We start from the raw sequence: 21,289 nt of genomic DNA on the forward strand, positions 1-21,289 counted from the left end.
AACAACCATCTGGTGTATTTCTTCTCCTTCTACAATAATGCTTAGCATAATGCTGATGTACATGTATGGATTTATTAATTGATTTAGCCAAAAAAATATTTATTAAGCAGCTACTACGTAACATGTACTATGGATATAATAAAGAACAAGACAGATGTAGTCCTTGACATCACAGAGCATACAGACTTATGGAGACATGATTAAATAAAGTTATGGTGCAGCATGATAAGAGAAGGAAAGAATGCTTTAGGAGCATATAGAAAAGGCTTCCTAAGGGAGTATCACTCAAGCCAAGAGCCGAAAAGTAAAAAAGAGTGAGACGAAGGAATAGGTATTGGAGAAAAGTGTGTGCCAGGCAAATAAACCAGTTTGTGTAAAGATCCAGAAGTACATGAGGAAACTGAAAGAAGTTTAGTTGAGTTAAACTATACCATGCAAGACTGTTATAGGGGCAAATAAAGGAACAGAAAGAAATAATCCAGAATGGGAAAAAAAAAAGCAATTAAAGGATTGTAAGGGGAACGGCATCAGATTTGCATTTTAGAAAGATCATTCTGGCTGCAGTGTGGGAAACGAAACGAAGCGGAGCAAGCCTAGAGAAGCTGTTGTAAGGATCCAGGCGAGGGCTGATGGTGGTCTGCACCAAGCAGTGTGGACACAGGTGGGCAGATGTATGTATTATACAGCAGAATCAAGACAGTGTGATGACTGATTGGAAACATGGGGGACGGGGTCAAGAACGGCCCCAAGGTTTCTAACTTGGGTGGTTAGTGGTGACATTTAGAAATATGGGGAATAAAAGAAGAATAGGTTAGGCGGGATAATTGGGAAATGATGAATTCCGTTTAACATACTGAGTTTCATCTTACCTAGTTATTCTTACATATGCCTTAAAATTATCCTATAAATCCCAAAAGTGCAAAGGAGGTGAAAATCATCATGACGCTTTTCATAATTACCAAGGGCTAAGGTAATTTAGATGAGTCTTCAGACGGAATGCAAAGAATATTTAGATACAAACTTTGATAGCAAAATTGGAGGAAAAAGCTTAAAACTTTAATAATAAAATGTATGTTGTTCCTAGTTAGTTTTTGAAAACTGTATACATTTAATGAAGCAGAATTTTTTTCATTAAAATGTGTAACCTAAATCAATGGTATCTTAGAATCAAGAAAATTCAATAATTAAACAAATGAATATCCATCACCCACTATTTATTAAGTCATTGTGGAAATATTTAGCCTAAAACAAAATAAAACTAAGAAGAATCATGATCGTCGGCATTAAACATATGAAAGGCTGATATGAGAACCGTTTCTTTTTTTTCTTCTTTTTCTTTTTTTTTTGCGGTACGCAGGCCTCTCACTGTTGTGGCCTCTCCCATTGCGGAGCACAGGCTCCAGATGCGCAGGCTCAGCAGCCATGGCTCACGGGCCCAGCCGCTCCGCGGTATGTGGGAATCTTCCTGGACTGGGGCACGAACCCGTGTCCCCTGCATCGGCAGGCGGACTCTCAACCACTGCACCACCAGGGAAGCCCAGAACCGTTTCTTAATCATTTAATCTATCCAGCAGTGGAAAAAGCTCAGGAAATAACAATCACTCCAGTTCCACAAGTATTTAAGCAGAGACTAACTGACTGTCTGATGTGGATAGCAATAACCATGCTAACATGTATTGGGTGCTTACTCTTTGCCAAGCATTGTGCTAAGCACTTTGTATTATCTCATTAGATGTACCACAATATTTCTAAGAAGTAGGAACTTCTTAGAAATATTGTTATTGTATTGTAACAATACTTCTCATTGTTACAAGTATTGTAACAATACTTCTTGTTGTTACTACATGATAGGTAGTAAAATAATTTCTGCAGATGTAGAATGAATTCCTATATTGATTGTAAAGTTGAAATAACCTTCTAAAGAATCCCCATTTCCAGGTTATCTGATTTTATGATATTAACAGAAAACCTAAAATTAAAGTAATCACTTGCTTTATACATTATTAGACAAGTAAGCAATGCCATCTCCTAGTAATTCATATATAATACTGTTATGTCTATGAAAATATAATATCAGGTTACTGCACCAAACAATGTACCCTGCTCATATAAAATGAACATTAAGGATCATTCTAAGGAAAATAATGAGAAAAAGTCCTAGGAAGAAACATTTAGGTTAGGGGAATTCAAGAGTGCTTCCCCCTGAGTTCTAATTCCAATATCTTCACTTACAACTATGCTCAATTTCCTCATCTCTAAATCAGGGATAATAATAGTGTCCACCTTACAGGGTTATTGTAGAGTTAAATGAGATAATACAGTGCCTGGCACATGGTAAGTACACAGTAAACATCAGCTATTATTATCATCACCTTTACAGACCTGCTGAAAAACATCCTCCTTGGGGTCACGTTTGGTCCCTGAGTGAAGGGAGTTCACGTGGGCCCCCTCACTGTCGCTGGTGACAGACGACCGGCACTCAGGGCCGTGCAGCAGGTCATCCCATAACATATCCTCTGTCTCCGAGTCATGACGGGTGCTCTCCGAGTCTCTTCTCAACATGTTGAGGCTTCGAGAGCCACCACTCATGCCAGATCTACAGCCCTTTAAGGGAAAACAAAAACAAATTTCTTTTATATTTCTTTTTAAAAACAACTATATAAAATTTCTGTTGTTTAAGCTACCCAGCCTGTGGTATTCTGTTATGGCAACCTGAGTGGATAAACCCAACTATCTACAAGGATTTTTCTGAATGGCTTTTAATAATGAAAAACTGGAAACAAATTAAGTAGTCATAATTTTACACATTTTAATAAATTCCTTCATAAACTGGAATATTCTGCAGATGTTCAACAGAATGAAGTATTGTCTTATGTACTGATAAGGCAAGCCCTACAAGATAAAAAAAAAAAACTCAGAACAAATTTTCCTATTTATGTTTTTTAAATGATATGTTTAAATATATAGTATGCTCTCTTACTCAAAGGAAAATAAATATGTGGAACTATAACCACCCTCTGGACAGCATGGATTCAATCTGGGGATGTGGGGAACAGTGAGGGATTCATTATACTGGGAAGGGAGGCAGTAAGTGGAAATGGTTGCTTTTTATTAAATATACTTCTTCATTTGAATTTTTATAACATCCTTACCTTAATTTTACAACTACAAAATCTGTAAAGCCTTAAACTTTTTTAAAAAATGAAGTGACAGTTTTTGGGTCATGAAATTAATTTTTGTTTTTTAGTTTTTTTCATTGTGATTTCTGTGTTTTAGATGAATATGTTCTTATTTTAACAGTTTTTGAAATACAGCATTCTTAAATATGTGTGCATAAGTTTATAGGTTGATAAATTTTTCACAAATGAAACATGTCTGTGTCATCAGCACCAAAACCAATGAACAAAGCATTACTAGCTCTCCTGCTCCTATTTCTGTGCTATTCTCTTTCAAGGAAAACAACCATTATGACTACTAAGAGCATAGATTAACTTCAATTTTGTACTTTGTTAGAGGTGAAATCTGAAAATAGCTATTTTTTATGTTTGACTACTTTTACAACATTATATTTCTGAAATTCATCCATATTGTTGCAGTAAAAGGTATTTTACAATAAAATATTTACCTGTATTTCAAAAACAAAACAACTATATATCTGAAATAAAATGAAAACAAGTTACCTATGGTGATGGCTGGCAAGCTTTCACACACCGATCACTAGGTTGACAAGGCTTCACATAACAATAATACATTTTCATGGTTAAATGTGAAACTCTGATGACTCTCTAACAGACTATCAAAGAGGACTCCCTCTGAGAAGTTATTGCCAAGTCATGGGGTTGTTCAAGTGAGGTGCCCTGGGATGGGGTGACTCCTGCAAGCACATCGAGAGGACCCACTCTGGGTGCAGGTGTGGCTGGGCCTACTGACAAAGCCAAGTGTCCTCTACTCTAAATGTTGTGAGCTTGACTGTAGACCTAGTCACGTCTGGGGCCCAGCCAAACAGGGAAAAGGGTAATCAGGCTGAGAAAAGGATGGACATTGCAGCTCTCCTGCGGTACAAACATAGATATGAAAGTTTTTCCACAACCCCAGCTGCCTTGTCAATCAAAACAAAAGCTACCACCATCTACTCTCCTCACCTCTGAATTATAAGGTCCCAAATGTACAATATTCCCATTAGCTTTCATGATGAGATTTACTGCTCCCATCTCTCAGGGGTCCTTTCTCAAATAACTGTCCCCATCAGCATCAATGCCATTTACAAAGGAACAATGCTTAAGAATAAACTGCATATTCCAAGTGAATATTAAGTAGCCTTCTCATCACCTACGGATTGAGGAGTCTCTCTCTGGGCATCATCTATGATACTTTTAAGATTAGATCAAAGACAAAGAGCTCGTTCTCTTTCTGGGGGTGAGCAGTCATATAAAAGCTTCTAGACAGGTAGACACGTAGTTGGGGGCAGGGGAGGGGCAGGCAAATATACACACAACTTTAGGACAAGCAATAAACAAAGGAATGGATACAGTTATTACACTCAAGAATACGCTTTGAAAAAGGATACGTTACCTGACTGAAGGCTGCCGATTCAAACTCTGATTCAGCCAGACTATCTGAATCCCGCACAACGGGACACCACTTGGAAGTGGTCTTCTTTACCTGCCAACAAACGATAGGAAAACGTGTTAAATACCTTGTGACTTGGGAGTTAATGCCTATCCTTTTATAAGCTAAAATAAAAATTACCTGAGTGTTTAGGTGCCTTGAAAGTATTGATTTCCTATTCTTAACTTCACAGCCGTTGTCACTTGAGGCCCCTTCCACGCTCCTCCGCAGTGTCATCATCTGTGTCCGGGCTTCACCATCATCCTCACTTGACAGATCATCTGAAATCCCATTGCCCAAACGTCCAAACGGCTCCTATAAAGAGAACAGCAGTTTCCTCACAGGGGACAGCCCAAAATACTCCAGTTAGCCTACGTACAAAAACTAAGAAGCAGTAAAAGTAAACTAAACCAAAACTGAACAAACCTACCTATTAGTTGGTCTCAATAAAGAAAAATATTAAACTTTCTTGAAACTAAATAGCTTAAATGATGAGGCAGTATTATGTAGAGGTTAGAAGCACAGGCTTGAGTCAAACTCAAGTCTGAATCACAGCTCTTCTACTTATTAGCTATGTAACTGTAGGTAGGTAATTCAATCTCTCTGGGCCTCAATTTCCTCATCTGAAAAGCGATGATAATAAAAGCACCTATCTCACAGAGCTGTTGAAACAATTCAGTGAGTTACTACTTGTAAAGCACTTAGAATAGTGCTTGGTTACAGTAATGGCTCAAAAATATTAGCTTTTTGTAATTCGTAAATGCCAGTCTAACAAATAAGAAAATATTTCAAGACTATAAAGTAAGAGTGTAGTTAGTTTTAGACGTAAAGCAGAACGTCTATACCTAAACCTGGAAAATAGGTTCCCAAACCTTAACACACTATCACCACCTCTCTGGAAGACGACACAGCAGCCCCTACACTAATCTGTTTATTGAATCTACCAGTCTCCTACTAAGGCTGGACCAGGGGCAGATGCAATAACAAGTTCTGGTCCTAGAAATTAGAAGAATAAGGGACAGTCTTCATGTTATTCTTCATGATGTTTTCCTTTTCACATCCTGTAGTTTTACATTTCAAATGACACAAATCTATTAGTACCTATTTTGTGTTTCTAGCAGAGTCTAAGAATAGAAAAATGTTACACAGGAAAGGAAAGACCTTGTAATACTTACTCTCATCTAAATCTTACCCTGCACCCCTTTTCTCCATCTGAAAATTTTGCTTTCTCTCTTGTTTGCCACATTCTAATCTCTGGTCGACACTGTCTCTTCTTGATGATAGGATGCAGACAAGCTGAGTCATTGTCAGTCTCTGTCCCTTTGCTACATATTAATTTTACTCTTTTCATCCTATTTTTAAAAAAGGAAAAAAAGATTACTGGTTAGTTTTTTGAAAGTAATATCTTTCACGAAGTCACTTTCTTCTGAGGAGTACAATATATATTATTCTGGAAATCAAGAAGATTCAGAAATTGTACGTTTCAGGCTTCTAGCTTGCCTAAGGGCGTAGGAAGCCAGTTCTCTCTCTAGTCTCCAAAGACTTGGGTCAGTTAGTTGAGAGGAAGCCTGTTCTTTTCAATTTTGCAAGGAAGTGGGTCCACAGTCTTCCCTCTCAAACGCAATGCCAACCCCGCCCTCACATTGCCTGTTTGTGCCACTTCATAGAATGTCTTCCCCTCTCCTGTGCTTCAAAGCCCAGCAACTCTCAGCTCCTCCCTGACTCCTGCTGACTACTTCACCCCAGAATACTCACTCCTGCTGAATTGCATGGCCTTTAGTCAGCATGATATCATTTATGATATTTTTACATTTTTGTGACTGTATCATACCTGCTACTCTTACCTTCCTAATTAGACGGTAAAATCACTAAGAGGAATGCCCAGTGCCCAGCACAATGTTCAGCACAAAGAACTCAAACGCTTCAACTAAAGAGTGTCAACTTATCTTTAGAAAAATTTGTGAACATACTTCGTCTTCAAAAACAAAGCTGCAAAAGCACTTTACTTTTGAGTCACAAACATTAACATATGATAAAATAAGGATTTCTTCGAGTCATACTAGCGCTGCTACAACCTACAAAATCATGAAGGAGGTTGAATGTGTCTTGGACTCATTTCCCTTTCTGTCCTACAGCCCATCGACACCAGCCTCCTGTCCTGCACCCCACATCTAAAGAGGAATCAGCTCTCATACCGAAAAATACCTCATCTTTTAAAAACTCTTCATTCTCTCAAGATGTTGGCCAATATGACTTAAAATATTTACCCTTCAAGAATATTTATATTTCCATAATCTTGTGGTCTAAAAAACCATTAAAGATCAAACAGAATGACACTTTTATGGTAGATTACTGGACTAATGGGTAACATGACAGACAGTGGTGCCATTTCAAATAAGCAAATCATTCCAGAACCTTTAAAAATCTCACCACAATGATAATATGCTTACACTGTGTATTCCTAAAACCTAATCAGATTATACACTATGTAAATACTAATGCAAACACAAAATCAAGTAAAAATTCCAATGTAAGACTTCCCACCTGTTGCCAAAGACAGTCCCCCAAAAACCACCATTAAAAGGTGCAGATTCCAAAGTTTCTGTTCCTCTGGCTTTATCAGAGGAGTTATTTCCATTTTCTCGGCTCCCATCACCATTTACAGTTTTTCGTAATTTTCTACAAAAAAAATATTTCAACAACTTTAGATTATTCAGGACCTTTTCTGTTTCTACTCAGAATATCCCTACTGACTACTACCTGAAATTAAGTATAATGAACTTCATATAATGAGGATAAATTATACAGGAACATTTCTGACTTAAGGGCAAAAACAGGTTCCAGAACAAAGTGCTAAGTTACCATTTTGTTCATTCATTAAATAAATAGAAATGCCATTCAAAAACATAACTAGAAGGAAAATTTTCATATGTATGACCAATAGTCTTTTCAGGAACCACAGAAAGAATGAACAATTTCTTTAAATATGGATGCCAGAAATCTACCCATTTGGCACATTTAATCATGGGAACACAAAATAATAGCAAGTGATCAATTTTTTGATATTCTATGCAGTGAAAAGATATATCCTGTAAATACCAATGAGACACAGCACAGTATTTTATTTCCTTAGAAAACTTTAAATCAATTAAACTGAATTTTCAAGGAATATTCTTTCCTGGAAAAAAAAAGTTTTGAAAATAACATTCAAAAATAAGTATAAATATATTGAAATTCTTTGCACCAAATGAAAAAATCTTATATAGTAACTCCTTGGGGGAAGAAAAATCTACAGATACTCTGAGAAAGATGACTTTTGTAAGATAATACCATGTATATCTAAGAAACCTTTAACAGTTCCAAACCCCACAAATGGCACATAGTCAATAAAGACTAGACATGAATTCAATGTGTAGAAAAGTTAAATCTTTATTAAAAGTTTAGAACACTTAGAAATCCATTCTTTTTACATATTATTGAAAAAAGGTAAAAATTTTAGTAGCACTAACCTAATGTACTAAGATCCTTGTTTATAGTGAATTTTCACCAAATTTTGAGACAATTATGAAGAAGAATGTTTTTCATTAAAATCATTATTTAAGGTAAATTTTGATAAGGAATAATACAGTATAGAAATTTTCCTTTTAAACAATGGTACTGAATGACAAACCCCCATACCCCTTGGATTAAAAGTTCATGACAAGGTTTCTAAGCGTCAGGGAGAAAAGTAAAAGTAAAGCATTTGGGGTTTTTTTTAAGCCAAAAAAAATGCAAAAGAGGAAGATTTTGTATTAATTTACTCAAAGATTTTGTTCTTCAGTGCCTCTCCCAGAAAATACACAACCAAAAGTGTAATTTCTCATCTCACCTTCTTCTCCGATTTCCATTGTTTCCCGACGGCCTTGTTATCTGAGTAGACACAATTTGACAGTGGACAGTTCCCATGAGTAACATAAGGCACAAGGGTCCAAGTACTTCACTTACATTCACAATAGGCATCATAAAATAGAACACGAGTGCTATAACTGAAAAGAAGAGATTTCAAAGTGGAAAGCATTAGGGCTTATCTTTAAAACCAATTCTAATAACTCTACAGATTATTTCTCTAAAAATCTATCATTTAAAGAAGTATACAAATGAAAGCACATAATTTTCTACAATACAATCCACCTGCACATTAGCTGAGTGAAAACCTGAAGCCCTAGATCACAGAGCAAGTGAAGAATGATGTGTCCAAAGGATCTGCCTTTCTGGAAATATGACAATCTAGATATTCTGAAAGACTTTCCAGCACAAAACAACTAGATACTGTATAACCCTCTGCAGTACTGCTCTGCTCAGAGACCCAGTATTCTCCAGGGCCCAGAGTTATATGTAGCAATTAACACAGCTGCGATTTGAACCAAGGCAGCCAGGTTCCAGAATCCTTATTCTTTTTTTTTTTTTTTTTTTTGGCCGAGGTGTGGCATGCAGGATCTTAGTTCCCTGACCAGGGATGGAACCCATGACCCTTGCAGTGGAAGCATGGAGCCCTAACCACTGGACTGCCAGGGAAGTCCCAGAGTCCTTACTCTTAAACGCCACGCTACGTTGCCTCTTTGTATGTGAGTATGAAATGTCCAAAGAAAAAAGTAATGAAAGAAACAGAAAGATATCACAAATTATCTCCCCAAACTTCCAGATACAATTTTACAGATTCGTTCTTTCAGACTTTGACATAAAGATAATTCTTGTGCTATACAAACTTTTCTATGTGGAGAAAAATTAATTCCATTCCCTAATACCCTGATGCCCAAACATAACAACAATAGCACCAAAACAATAAACTATAGACCTTGCTGACTTGTGAACATGGATATAAATTTACCTCTAAAAAGTAACACCATGAAAGCAGGGATTTCTGTCTATTTTGTTTACTGCTGTACCTAGATCAGTACCTGGCACATAGTAAGCACTCAAGATTTGTTGAATGAATGACTGAAATACTATCAAAGTAAATTTGACAATACAGCAAAAGAATAATTCACCAAGATAATATAGGGTTTATGCTAGTAGGATAGTAGGAAATCTTTCTCAGAGCCTAGAAGAGTACCTGGCACAGACATGTTAGGCACTAAAGGAATTGTTGACTGAGACTTAACTGATGTAATTTAATAACTTAATACGATGTAGTTTTGACCGCATGCATATGTATCATCTCAATTGCCAATTGTGTAAAAGGTCTGTGTTCCTGATTCCTGGGAGGTAACCCTAAACCCTTGGAATTTTCCAAATGATGAAGTATCTTTGTTATTCATGGTGGGTCCCTTGGACCACAGAGGATAGTTTATGCCAATAAAATGACTAAGGATAGGAGTAGCCACACCAGAAAGACCAACTATGGAATTAGAGGGCTGGGGCTTTGAGCCACACTGTATCAGCCTGACCTCTGGGGAGGGAATGGGAGCTAAAGACTGAGTTTAACTCCTTGGCCAGTGACTCAATCAAACATGCCTACATAATAAACCCTCAATAAAAACTCTGGATACCAAAGCTTGGGTGAGCCTCTCTGGTTGGCAATACCTTGTGCATACCGCTATCCATCATGGATGGAAGGGTAACACATCCTTGAGGATGACAAAAACTTCCTGATTGAAGACCTCCCAGACTTTGCCCTATGCACCCCTTCTAATTTGTATCCTTCTGCTACAATAAAACTATAACGACAGCACTTTCCTGAGTGCTTTGAGTCATTCTAGTGAATTATTAAGTCTGAGGGAATGAGTGGGGGACTCTCAAAACTGTAGCCAGCTGGTCAGAGTAAGGGTAGCCCTAGGCACTCCCAAAGTAAGGCTGGTGTCTTGGGAAGGGATGTGCCTTTAACCTGTGAAGTCTGGTCCAACTCTAGTAGTGAAAAAGCATTCTATAAAAATAGACATTTGTTCCTGATTTGTAATTAATCTTAAATGCCCATCTTTTCTAAAATACTAGGAATATAAAAATATGTCCTTAACATGCTAAAGAATATAAATAAGTAGTGCTCGCTTTGGCAGCACATATACTAAAGAATATATAAGTAAAATCAACATGCATCATATAATGAAAACATTCTGAATAGGAACAAAACATTCTGATCACTCTTACTGTTACCACTTAACATTGCTCTGAAAATGCTGACTAATTCAATACAAGTAAATGAAATGTATGAAAAAGGAGGAGACCAACTTTTCATTATGCCAACAATATGGTTGTATAATTGGAAAATCTGAGAGAAGCACTGAAAAACTATTAGAAATAATGAGAGTTTAAAAAGTGGCTGGTTATAACAATCTTAAGTATAAACTAAAGGCTTTCAAATGTAACAGCAATCACCAGTTAAAACACATAAAACAAACCAAAAAAGCCTCATACCTACAGCAGCAGCAACAAAAATAAAAACATAAAATATTTTTCTTTAATGTGGAAGCCCCCAAGCGTCCTCTGATGGATGATACATATAAACAAAATGTGGTATATACATACAGTTGATTATTATTCATCCTCAAACAGGAAGGAAATTCTGACACATGCTACAAATGGATGAATCTTGAAGACATTATGGTAAGTGAAATAAGGACAATTACTGTATGATTCCACTTATATGAGGTACTCAGAGTGGTCAAATTCATAGAGACAGAAAGTAGAAGAGTGGTTGGCTGGGGGTAGGAGTAATTGGAGAGTTATTGATTTATGGGTACAGAGTTTCAGTTTGGAAAAATGAAAAAAGTTCTGGAGATAGATGGTGGTGATGGCTACCTAACAATGTGAATGTACTTAATGTCATTGAACTGTATACTTAAAAATAGTTAAGATGGTAAATTTCATGTATATTTTACCAGAATGAAAAAAATACTGAGTTTAACAAGATCTATGCAGGCCTTATAAGACAAAAAAAATTCCTACAAAGCTTTACAGAAAGATATAACAGAAGACTTGATTAAAAGGAGAGATATATCAGGCTTCCCTGGTGGTGCAGTGGTTAAGAATTCGCCTGCCAATGCAGAGGACACGGGTTCGAGCCCTGGTCCGGGAAGATCCCACATGCCACAGAGCAACTAAGCCCGTACAACACAACTACTGAGTCTGCGCTCTAGAGCCCGCAAGCCACAACTACTGAGCCCCCGTGCTATAACTACTGCAGCCCGTGCGCCTAGAGCCCCTGCTCCACAACAAGAGAAGCCACCGCAATGAGAAGCCCGCGCGCCGCAGCGAAGAGTAGCCCCCACTCAACGCAACTAGAGAAAGCCCGTGCGCAGCAAAGACCCAGTGCAGCCAAAAATAAATAAATAAAATTAATTAATTAAAAAGGAAAGATATATCAATTTTCTCCCCATTCCCTCCAAATATATCTATATCTATATTTTGTAGTGGGCAGTGGTGAGAACGGAGTTCCAATCCAAATTCCAATTTTTTTTTTTTTGGTCTTTGATCATGATAAAATAATTCTAAATTATTTTGCAACGAATAAGCAAGTAAGAACACCTAAGAGAAAATGTTGAAAAACACAGAATAATAGAGGAATGCTTGTCCTGCTCAACGTTACTACTCATTAAATAGCTACAGTAATTAAAGAAATGTGACACAGATATGAGAATAACCAGACAAACTGATGGTGCAGAATATATAGTCCAGAAATAGACCATGGTGTATACGAAATTTTAATATATATAATTTATCTCAGTAAGAAATTCTTTAATAACAAACATGTGGAAAAATATTTAACTTCACCCTTACAAGTGACCAAAGAAATGCACATTAAACAAGTAAAATACTAATTTTCGTATATCAAATTAGGTAACAATTTTTAAAATTATGATAACGCTAAGACTGTGGTGAAACAGAATCCACTGCTTTCCAAAAGAATTGTGTCACCAGCAATTTCACTATATGCACTAAAAGCCTTAAACCGTTTACATTCTTTGATCTGTTAATTCTATTCCAGAGAATAAATTCCAAAGAAATAATACAAAATATGAAAAATTTTGTTCATGATGGTATTATTAATAAGAAAGAACTAGAAACAACTTAATGCTCATTACATGGGAAGAGTTATGTAAATTATGGTACTTTTATATAATGGACTATAAAGCAGTTATAAAAAGTGTTTATGTTAAATCCTTATGATAGACTCATACAGACATTAAAATGATAGTTTGAAATGATGGTGTGTCCACATGATGTAATATTATGCAGCAACTAAATGACAGTTATGAAAACAATTCAAAAAAACTGACACAGATAAAAGAAAACAAAAATCACCCCAAATCCTTTCACCTTAACCCAACCTTCACCTTTCACCTACTCTCTGTTCTAAGTCATGTCTGTTTGCTCAGGTATAACCATATCTATGCTGCCCTCTTTCAGAAAGTGTTCCTGGTAGGCAATGGAGTATATTAAAGAGCATACACTGGGCCCCTGCACATAGTGAGAAGAGAAAAAACATCAGGTAGTGACGTGTAATACAGAAATTAACACAGACTCCTGTGACAGTGACTGAGAGGTGGTACAACTACTTAGAAAGTATAGACAGGGATGGCCTTTCTGTGAAAGTTACATCTGAGCACAGATCCTAAAGATAACAGAAAAGATAGCCACATGAAAAGCCTTACAATTGTTTCAAACAGAAAGAAAAGCCCTGGGTGAGGAATAGAAAAAGGCCTTATGCCTAGAGTAAGCAAGGAGGAGAGTGGTAAGACATGGCATCCGACAGGTTAGCAGGGGACAGATAATGTAGGGCACTGGAGGCCCTGGTGAGGAGTTTGGGTTTCTATTCCAAGGGCAATGAGAAGTCACTAAAGGGACTTTTTAAAAAAAGCAGGAAAATGACATGATAGGGTTTCCATTTCAAAAGATTTCTCTAATTGCTGTGAAAAGAGTGATGGGCAGAAAGAAAGCTCAGAGTAGATGCTATTCCAGTGATCTAGGTGAAGGGATGGTGGTGCTGTGGACTATGATGGTGGCAGCAGAGACTGGGATAAGTAGCCAGGACATATTCTGGAGGTCAAACTTACAGACTTGGTGACAGATGGAATATGAGGGTTGACGGTAGAGTAGAATAGGAAGACAATTTTTCGCTTGAAAACTGGGTAGCTGATGGCATCATTTAATGAAATGGGATAAAACCTAAAGGGGAATAAGACTGTATAAAAGAAAAGATTGTAAAAAAAAAAAAATCAGGAGTTCCATTTTGGATATGATTAAGTTCAAGATACCTATGAAATCTCCATATGGAAATGTCAAAAAGGCAGTTGTATTTACAAGCCTGAAGTTCAGCAGAGAGATCTGGCCTGAAAACATAAATTTGAGAATCACCAGTATATCAATTATATTTAAAGGTACAAGGCTTGATGAGAGTACCTAGAGAAGAGAAGAGAATCCCAGTCCAACCTAGAGGTAATCCAATATTCAAAGGTCAGACACAGGAAAAGTTTGAAAAGGCCTGGCCAGTGAGACAGGCAGAAAGAAATTCAAGAGAGAGGAGTTAGACAATCATGTTTGCTCTCTCTGAGCAAATGAATTTGAGGTGATCTCCAAATGGTGTATGTCCCTTCGTTTCTTTGTACGTGAAACCATCAAATGAAAGGGTAGATGTAAGAACTGTAAGGTCTGCATGATCTGATAGCAACAGCGGCAAAAAGAAATGGTCATAATTTATCCCAACTCCTCCAATTACCTTGCATGAGGTAAAGCAGTAGCAGCCAGACAAAGATTCTTAAAGAGGTAACCTGAATCCACCAATTGCTGAAGAAGGGAAAAAATACAACTCGAACAAGCCCCTTCCGAGTCAGAGATGTCCAGGGAATTTCAGGTTTGGCTTTGGCAAATGTTGAGCCTTTAAATACACAACAAAACAAAACATCAAACATTTATGTACACTAGACTAATGCCCACTTGTAACACTATATTAAAAACAGGTGAGAGCAAAAATCAGCACATAACCTGTTCAGTGAAAAAGAATCCTCTTCGATGTTCATTATATATACTGACTTCTTGCCTCAGTCACTAGGACAGGAGCTCAAAATAAGTCAGGCTTGTTTGAACGGTATACAATATATTTTTCTTCATTACACAGCAGCAAGTCTCCAAGTTCATCTCTTTCACCCTCATGGAAACCATGTACTTTACATAGCCACACAGTATAAAGCAAAGGGGAAAACATGCTAAAGCCTGAATGATGCAGGAAGAACACTACTTTGGGAAATTAAAGTATACCATCATATAGGGAAGATATCCAAAAAGAATCTTTAGTACCACTATGAAATAATATAATGATATACCTAAGAAACAAGCCAACTTTAGAACTCACCTCTGATTAAGTCAACATCAATCAAGTCTGCCTTTATGTGACCCATCTTTTTTGGTTTGTTTTTGAAGCCCTAGAATAAAACAAAACAAAAACCAGAAATAAACAGCATTTTAAAAGCCCTTTTAAAACAAAAGGTAAATTTACGTTTCTTTTTCTCTACACCTGACTCCCTTTTACTGAGTACACTTTAATCCTAATGCTCCTTAAAGGAACCTGTCATTAATATTTGTTTTAGTTTTTAGTTTTATCAAGTAATGCATGCACATACTTTTATCACCTTTAAAAATAATCAAACAGTACCAAAAGGTCAGTAAGTGAAAAACAGGTAGTCCCCTGACCCACCTTACCTCTCCTCGCAATTTCATTCATTAAAAACAAATGCTTTCATCTTTTTTTAGCTGTTTCTCTTGGTATTTACTTACATAGGTCTAAATAATATGTTTATACTGCTATTTTTTAATTTATTGATTTTAAAAATCACCTATGGGGCTTCCCTGGTGGCACAGTGGTTGAGAATCTGCCTGCTAATGCAGGGGACACGGGTTCGAGCCCTAGTCTGGGAGGATCCCACATGCTACGAGCAACTAGGCCCGTGAGCCACAGCTACTGAGCCTGCGCGTCTGGAGCCTGTGCTCCGCAACAAGAGAGGCCGTGACAGTGAGAGGACCGCGCACTGCAATGAAGAGGAGCCCCCGCTCGCCGCAACTAGAGAAAGCCCTCGCACAGAAATGAAGACTCAACACAGCAAAAATAAATTAATTAATAAACTCCTACCCCCAACATCTTCTTTAAAAAAAAAAAAAAAAATCACCTATGAACTCCTAATATAGTATATGAGAATTTAGCTTTCTTACACTACTAATTCTCACCTCCTCACTTCCACCCCAAAAACATATATCCTCACAATATAGTCAATTAATTTGTGACAATAATAATATAATAATAATCAGTAGAGTATGATCACTATGAAATATCATTCCTTGTTCACTCTATTTATATGCTTCCTTTTATATGCTTCCTTTTATTCTATGAGGTCAGTGAAAATATTTATCAGTTTCCAAATACTCAAATGCCAGAAAATTAATCAAAGTCCTTTTTTTTCCTTAAAGAAAAAAAATTCCTGGAAACCCCCTTCCCAGGACCCTCTTTCTATCTTGCTGCTGAAATTGGACTAGCTGCTCTCTGGGCCTGTTGCATGGCTGTAATCCCAGAACTGCTCACTCTCATCCTGACAATCCCCTTCCCCCCTCTCTGTGGTAAGTCCTTATTTGCTGTATCCATATCTTCTGGGAGCACATTCCTTCCGTAGTTTCCTGAGAAAGGGGTCACAGAAGACAGTGTTTTCAATCCTTGCATGTCTGAAAATGATTTCATTCTACCCTTATACTTGATTAAAAGTTACCCTAGATGCAGAATTGTAAGTTGTTAATAATTTTCCCTCAGGAATTGAGACACTGTTCCATGGTTTTCTAGCTTCCAATGTAGCTGTTGCAAACTCCAATGCCATTCTGATTCCTGATCCTTTGAATGTGCATTGTTTCCTTCCTCTTAATCCTCACTTTATTCATGGTGCTCAGAATGATGTGCCTTTTTTTTTGACAGAAGTGACATTTATGATAAAACATGTATTTTGTTTTATCACATAATTATATGCCTTGATTATGAGTCTTTTATCATCTATTGTGCTGAGAATCCCTTCCATATAGAAATACATGTCTTTCAGTTTTAGGGAAGTTTTCTTAAAATTTATATTTAAATTTCTTTCCTTTTAAGACTTTTGACTTTTCTCTCCTATTTTCTACCTCTTTTGTCTTTCTATTCTGCTTTCTAGAAATTTCTTCAAATTCTTCTATTACATTTTTCATTTTGATTCTTTGGGTTCATTCCTTTCTCTTCTCTTTCATCCTGGAAGATTTCTTCAAATATCTAGTAATCATTGGCTGTCCACTTATATATTAGAATGAGGAGTTAAAACCTGATGGACATTTTATTTCAAGGTCTATACCCAAGAGAAAGATATACAAATTTCACTAAATAATGTGTACAAAATGTTCCTGGAGGAATTATTTATAAAAGCCCCAAATTGGAAACTACCCATCAACAGCAATCAGAAATTGCCCAGCGGTAGTAGAATGGATAATAATTGTGGTGCTATAGTGAATAAACTGCAATTATGCAACAACATGACTGGATCTCACATACATAATATTGAACAAAAGAAACGTAACACTGAACAAAAGAAATTAGACTCAAAAGTGTATGTATTGTATAATTTCATTTATGTAAGCCTCAAAATAGGCAAAACTTAACCTATGGTGCTGCTATAGTAGTAAGGATACAGGTTACCTCTGTTGGTAGCAGTGACTGGAAGAGCATGTGATGGGGAGCTTCTGTGTTACTCCTAATGTTCTAGTTCTTGATCTGAGTGTTTATCACATGGTTATGTTCAGTTTGTGAAAATTCCTCAAGCTGTACTCTTATAATTCTGGGGTGGGTGGGTGTGTGTGAGTAGAAGTCCCCCACTTTTCAAAAGTTTGCTTTACACTATTTCGCTTTTACAGAAGTCCTACATTAGTTATCTGTCTTCGCTAACCGAAAAAAATCCAAAGAGGATTTTTACTTTTCCAAACAAAGATGAAGAGCATAAACAGCGTTCAGTGCTCTCAGGGAGCTCTTACGGAGGCAGCACACACCCGAGCAGGGAGAGCAGCACCACCAGGCTCCTTCCCCAGGAACACACTCAGCATCTCAGCATCAAGTCCCCATAGCTTTGAAAGGTGTCTGTGAGCATCTGTGCTGCATTTCGATGTATTTTGTGCATCTGTTAGCAAGATGTGTCCTATGGTAATTGCTTCTTCACAATTGCCATTTCGGCTTACGAAAAGTTTCACAGGAACACTCTACTTTTGGATAATGGGGGAAACCTGGTAACTCATATTCACTGAATATGTTTTATTTTATTAACACATAGACAATGGTTTTACAGGAAAAACTCGGGATTTGAAAGTCATGATAACCTTGCTGTATATTATGACTCAAAAGCAAATTTGTGAATTATCTTTTGTGTTTAAAAATCCTGGTTTGCCTAACAGTTTTGTTTCATTACGATAAGTATAACTGTTTTAAAAGATGAATTTTAATTTCGTGCTCAATCAACACTTGTACATGCTAGTTCCTGATCAAGTTTTTAAAATTAGATATTTAACCATTAAAATTATTGTAAAAATTAAACGTTAGAGTAATTTGCTATTTCTCTAGTCTAGATATTGAGCCAATATTGATCTTTGGTTCTGTTTAACTAAAAGATGCAGCCAAACAATTTCTTTAAAGTGAACCCTATGTTTCTATCCAATTAACTGCAAACTGTAGATTTTAACAAAAACAAAAAAAAAAGTTCTAAAACTCTAAATGTAATAAAATTCAATCTAAGAAGGAATCAAATTTTGATAATTAGACATTTCAGGGGCAAAAATAACCCTTTGGAAAAAATATGTGCACTAATTTTTGAAATATGCATATATTCATGGAAATAACAATGATCTTGTACTACATTTGAAATCAGAAATGAAAATTTTAGGGCCTTCCCTGGTGGCGCAGTGGTCGAGAGTCCGCCTGCCGATGCAGGGGACACGGGTTCGTGCCCCGGTCCGGGAAGATCCCATATGCCGCGGAGCGGCTGGGCCCGTGAGCCATGGTCGCTGAGCCTGCGCGTCCAGAGCCTGTGCTCCGCAACGGGAGAGGCCACAGCAGTGAGAGGCCCGCGTAACGCAAAAAAAAAAAAAAAAAGAAATGAAAATTTTAAAAGTAAAGATATCACTGTATTATATTCTAACAGGCATAGGCCTTGTGGACATTTGCAGCCGTACTATTCTAACTAAAGAAGCTTAAAGTGCCTTAACTTTAAAGCCACATTAATTTTTCTACTTTCTTTGCTTTCTAGACTTTTCACCTACAATGTTATAGAATCAGAATTAGCATTATCTAAAGGTAAACACCAAATTAGGAAAACCTCCCTCAGCAATAGAAACACATTCACTTAGTCAACAAATATGCAATAAGTTTCTTCCGCATGCCAGATAAGCTACTTGAGCTAAGCACAGAGCAATAAGGAAGTCAAAGCACGGCTCTATCTTCAGAGTGTGTACGCACAGAAGGGAAAACAGACAATAAAGCCAAATGTTTGAGGGTTCCTCAGGAAAACACCCCCTGAACTTCCCTCACCATTTTTTGGACAAAAATCATTAAGAAATTTATGACCACCGTTCTTGAGCCAGATAAGACAGTCACTAGATACTTTTATATGTGTCTGTGCTGAGGAAGAATAAAAAACACATGCCATGCTTTTGTTTTAGGATCCTTCTGCTTGATCCTACATATTCTACAGTATGTATAGTAAGAGGCAAAATGTGCACAGCACTACTCTAAGCACTTTATATAAACTTATATTAATTTGTTTAACTCATTTAGTCCTCACAACTGTCCTGTGAGACAGGCACCTTTATTATCTTCACTTTACAGATGAGGAAAACAAGGCACAGAGACTCTAACTCGTTCATTCTCACTACAAACCACTACACATCCTGTCTCTCACTATACAGTACAAAATGCATTCCTAATCAATGTACGGAGAGATTTTGAGATAAACAAGATTGCATGCCTCTGAAAGGTTCCATGGGATTAATAAACCCTGGGAGCTGTGAGTGAATTTCCTTATTGGCCACAACCCAGGGCCACAACCTAGCAGCCCACAATAAAACTGTAGGAGAAAAGTGGGATACCCCTGTACTAGTTGCTAGAGCAGTGGTCTGGACATTTTCTGCAGAGCCCAGCTACTGGCTGTATTCAGCCCTCTCTGTTGTTTGCTCCCCACAGAGCTGTGAAATATCTTCAAAGCTCAGAACCACCTGACTGATGTAGTTCCTACTTTTAGGTAGAGGGACTAAAGCACTGGAAATACTGCTGCAGTATTGTTGGACTCCATGTTTAAAAGGGAATAAAAGACAAGGGAAACCCTGTAACACATCTCTCTCTCTTAGTGTGCTGAAATGTCCATTTTAATGCCACTGATTCTATACTACTGTATAGTAGTTGGGCACAAAGAGAGAAGTCACCTGATTTAGGGCAGATGACGAACAACAAAACAATTACAAGGCAAGTACAGCACTATAGGAATATGTGTAAAGGACACCTAACTCAGATTTAAAAAGTCAAAGAAAGATTTCCAAAGGAAAATAATACCTGATCCGAGACCTGAAGGGTGTATAAGAATTTGCAAAGAAGGACATGGGCTGTAGCAAAAGGGGAAATTAAGAAAAGTATATGAGGGCTTCCCTGGTGGCACAGTGGCTGAGAGTCCACCTGCCGATACAGGGGACACGGGTTCGTGCCCCGGTCCGGGAAGATCCCACATGCCGTGGAGCGGCTGGGCCCACGAGCCATGGCCGCTGAGCCTGCACGTCCGGAGCCTGTGCTCCGCAACGGGAGAGGCCACAACAGTGAGAGGCCCATGTACCGCAAAAAAAAAAACAAAAAAAACAGAAAAGTATATGAGAAGACCTCGAAATAAGAGATAGCATGACAAAAACTAAAGTTCAAGGAGACCTAAAGCAGAGTGAAAGTGAAAAAGGGGTTAAGGTATGAAAGAGAAACTGGAGAGGTAAGCAGAAGCCAGATTTTGAAGACTATAATCATGCTAAGAGTGTGCATTTATCATAAGGATAACAGGAAGTCAGAGAACAGTTTTAAATATGAGAAAAACAATCAGATTTGTGTTAAAACAAAAAGAAAATAACAATAAGCCAGCTTCAGTGATTATTGAGGGGTGAAGGGGGAAACGGGGGCAGAGAAAACAGAGAGTTAAAAAAGTGACTCCAGTAACCTAGATCAGGAGTGGACAAACTTTGTCTGTAAAGGGCATGTAGTATTTTAGGGTTTGTGAGCTGTACCACGTGTGTGCTAGTACTCAACCCAGCCACTGTTGCACGAAGGCTGACTTAGACACAGACAATAAACATGTAAAACATGAAGCCTGCAGTGCTCCAGCGAGTCTGGCTGCAGGCAATAGTTTGTGGACCAGATGAGTGCAGACAACAGGTCAGTCCAGGCCATCAGAAGCATGACCTAGGAAAAGTATGCATAGTCAAAAAATACAAGAAGATAGAATCCATAAGTCTTGGTAATTAAAAATGTGGGATCAGTGTGAAAGTGAGGCCACAGAAGAATTCCAAACCCCAACTTGAGCACTCTAACTGCTCACTGAGTAGGAAAGGTGAGAGAAGGCACAGGGCTGGTCAAAGTAGGGGAGCTCACATTCTGCTCAGTCCTCTGGCCAAGCTGGAAACCTGTGGGGCAAGGAAG

The 21,289-nt window shown here is 37.6% G+C and overlaps 1 protein-coding gene across 2 annotated transcripts in view; it reads right to left on the bottom strand.

Moving 5' to 3' along the window:
• PHTF1 (putative homeodomain transcription factor 1) overlaps positions 1-21,289 on the bottom strand; it is a 74,499-nt gene that overhangs the window by 37,440 nt on the left and 15,770 nt on the right. Inside the window, exons 4-12 of one of the 2 annotated variants that reach the window (XM_032623737.1) lie at positions 14,933-15,002; positions 14,300-14,458; positions 8,477-8,633; positions 7,153-7,287; positions 5,801-5,960; positions 4,750-4,923; positions 4,573-4,662; positions 3,626-3,655; positions 2,383-2,604 (exon numbers count right to left, since the gene is read on the bottom strand). In XM_032623737.1, coding sequence (XP_032479628.1) covers positions 2,383-2,604; positions 3,626-3,655; positions 4,573-4,662; positions 4,750-4,923; positions 5,801-5,960; positions 7,153-7,287; positions 8,477-8,633; positions 14,300-14,458; positions 14,933-15,002 — 1,197 coding nt within the window. The remainder of the gene's footprint in view (positions 1-2,382; positions 2,605-3,625; positions 3,656-4,572; positions 4,663-4,749; positions 4,924-5,800; positions 5,961-7,152; positions 7,288-8,476; positions 8,634-14,299; positions 14,459-14,932; positions 15,003-21,289) is intronic. The other variant, XM_032623741.1, reaches the window with a different exon arrangement.

Source organism: Phocoena sinus, chromosome 1 (assembly GCF_008692025.1).
Source record: "Phocoena sinus isolate mPhoSin1 chromosome 1, mPhoSin1.pri, whole genome shotgun sequence".
Taxonomy (NCBI): Eukaryota; Metazoa; Chordata; class Mammalia; order Artiodactyla; family Phocoenidae; genus Phocoena; species Phocoena sinus.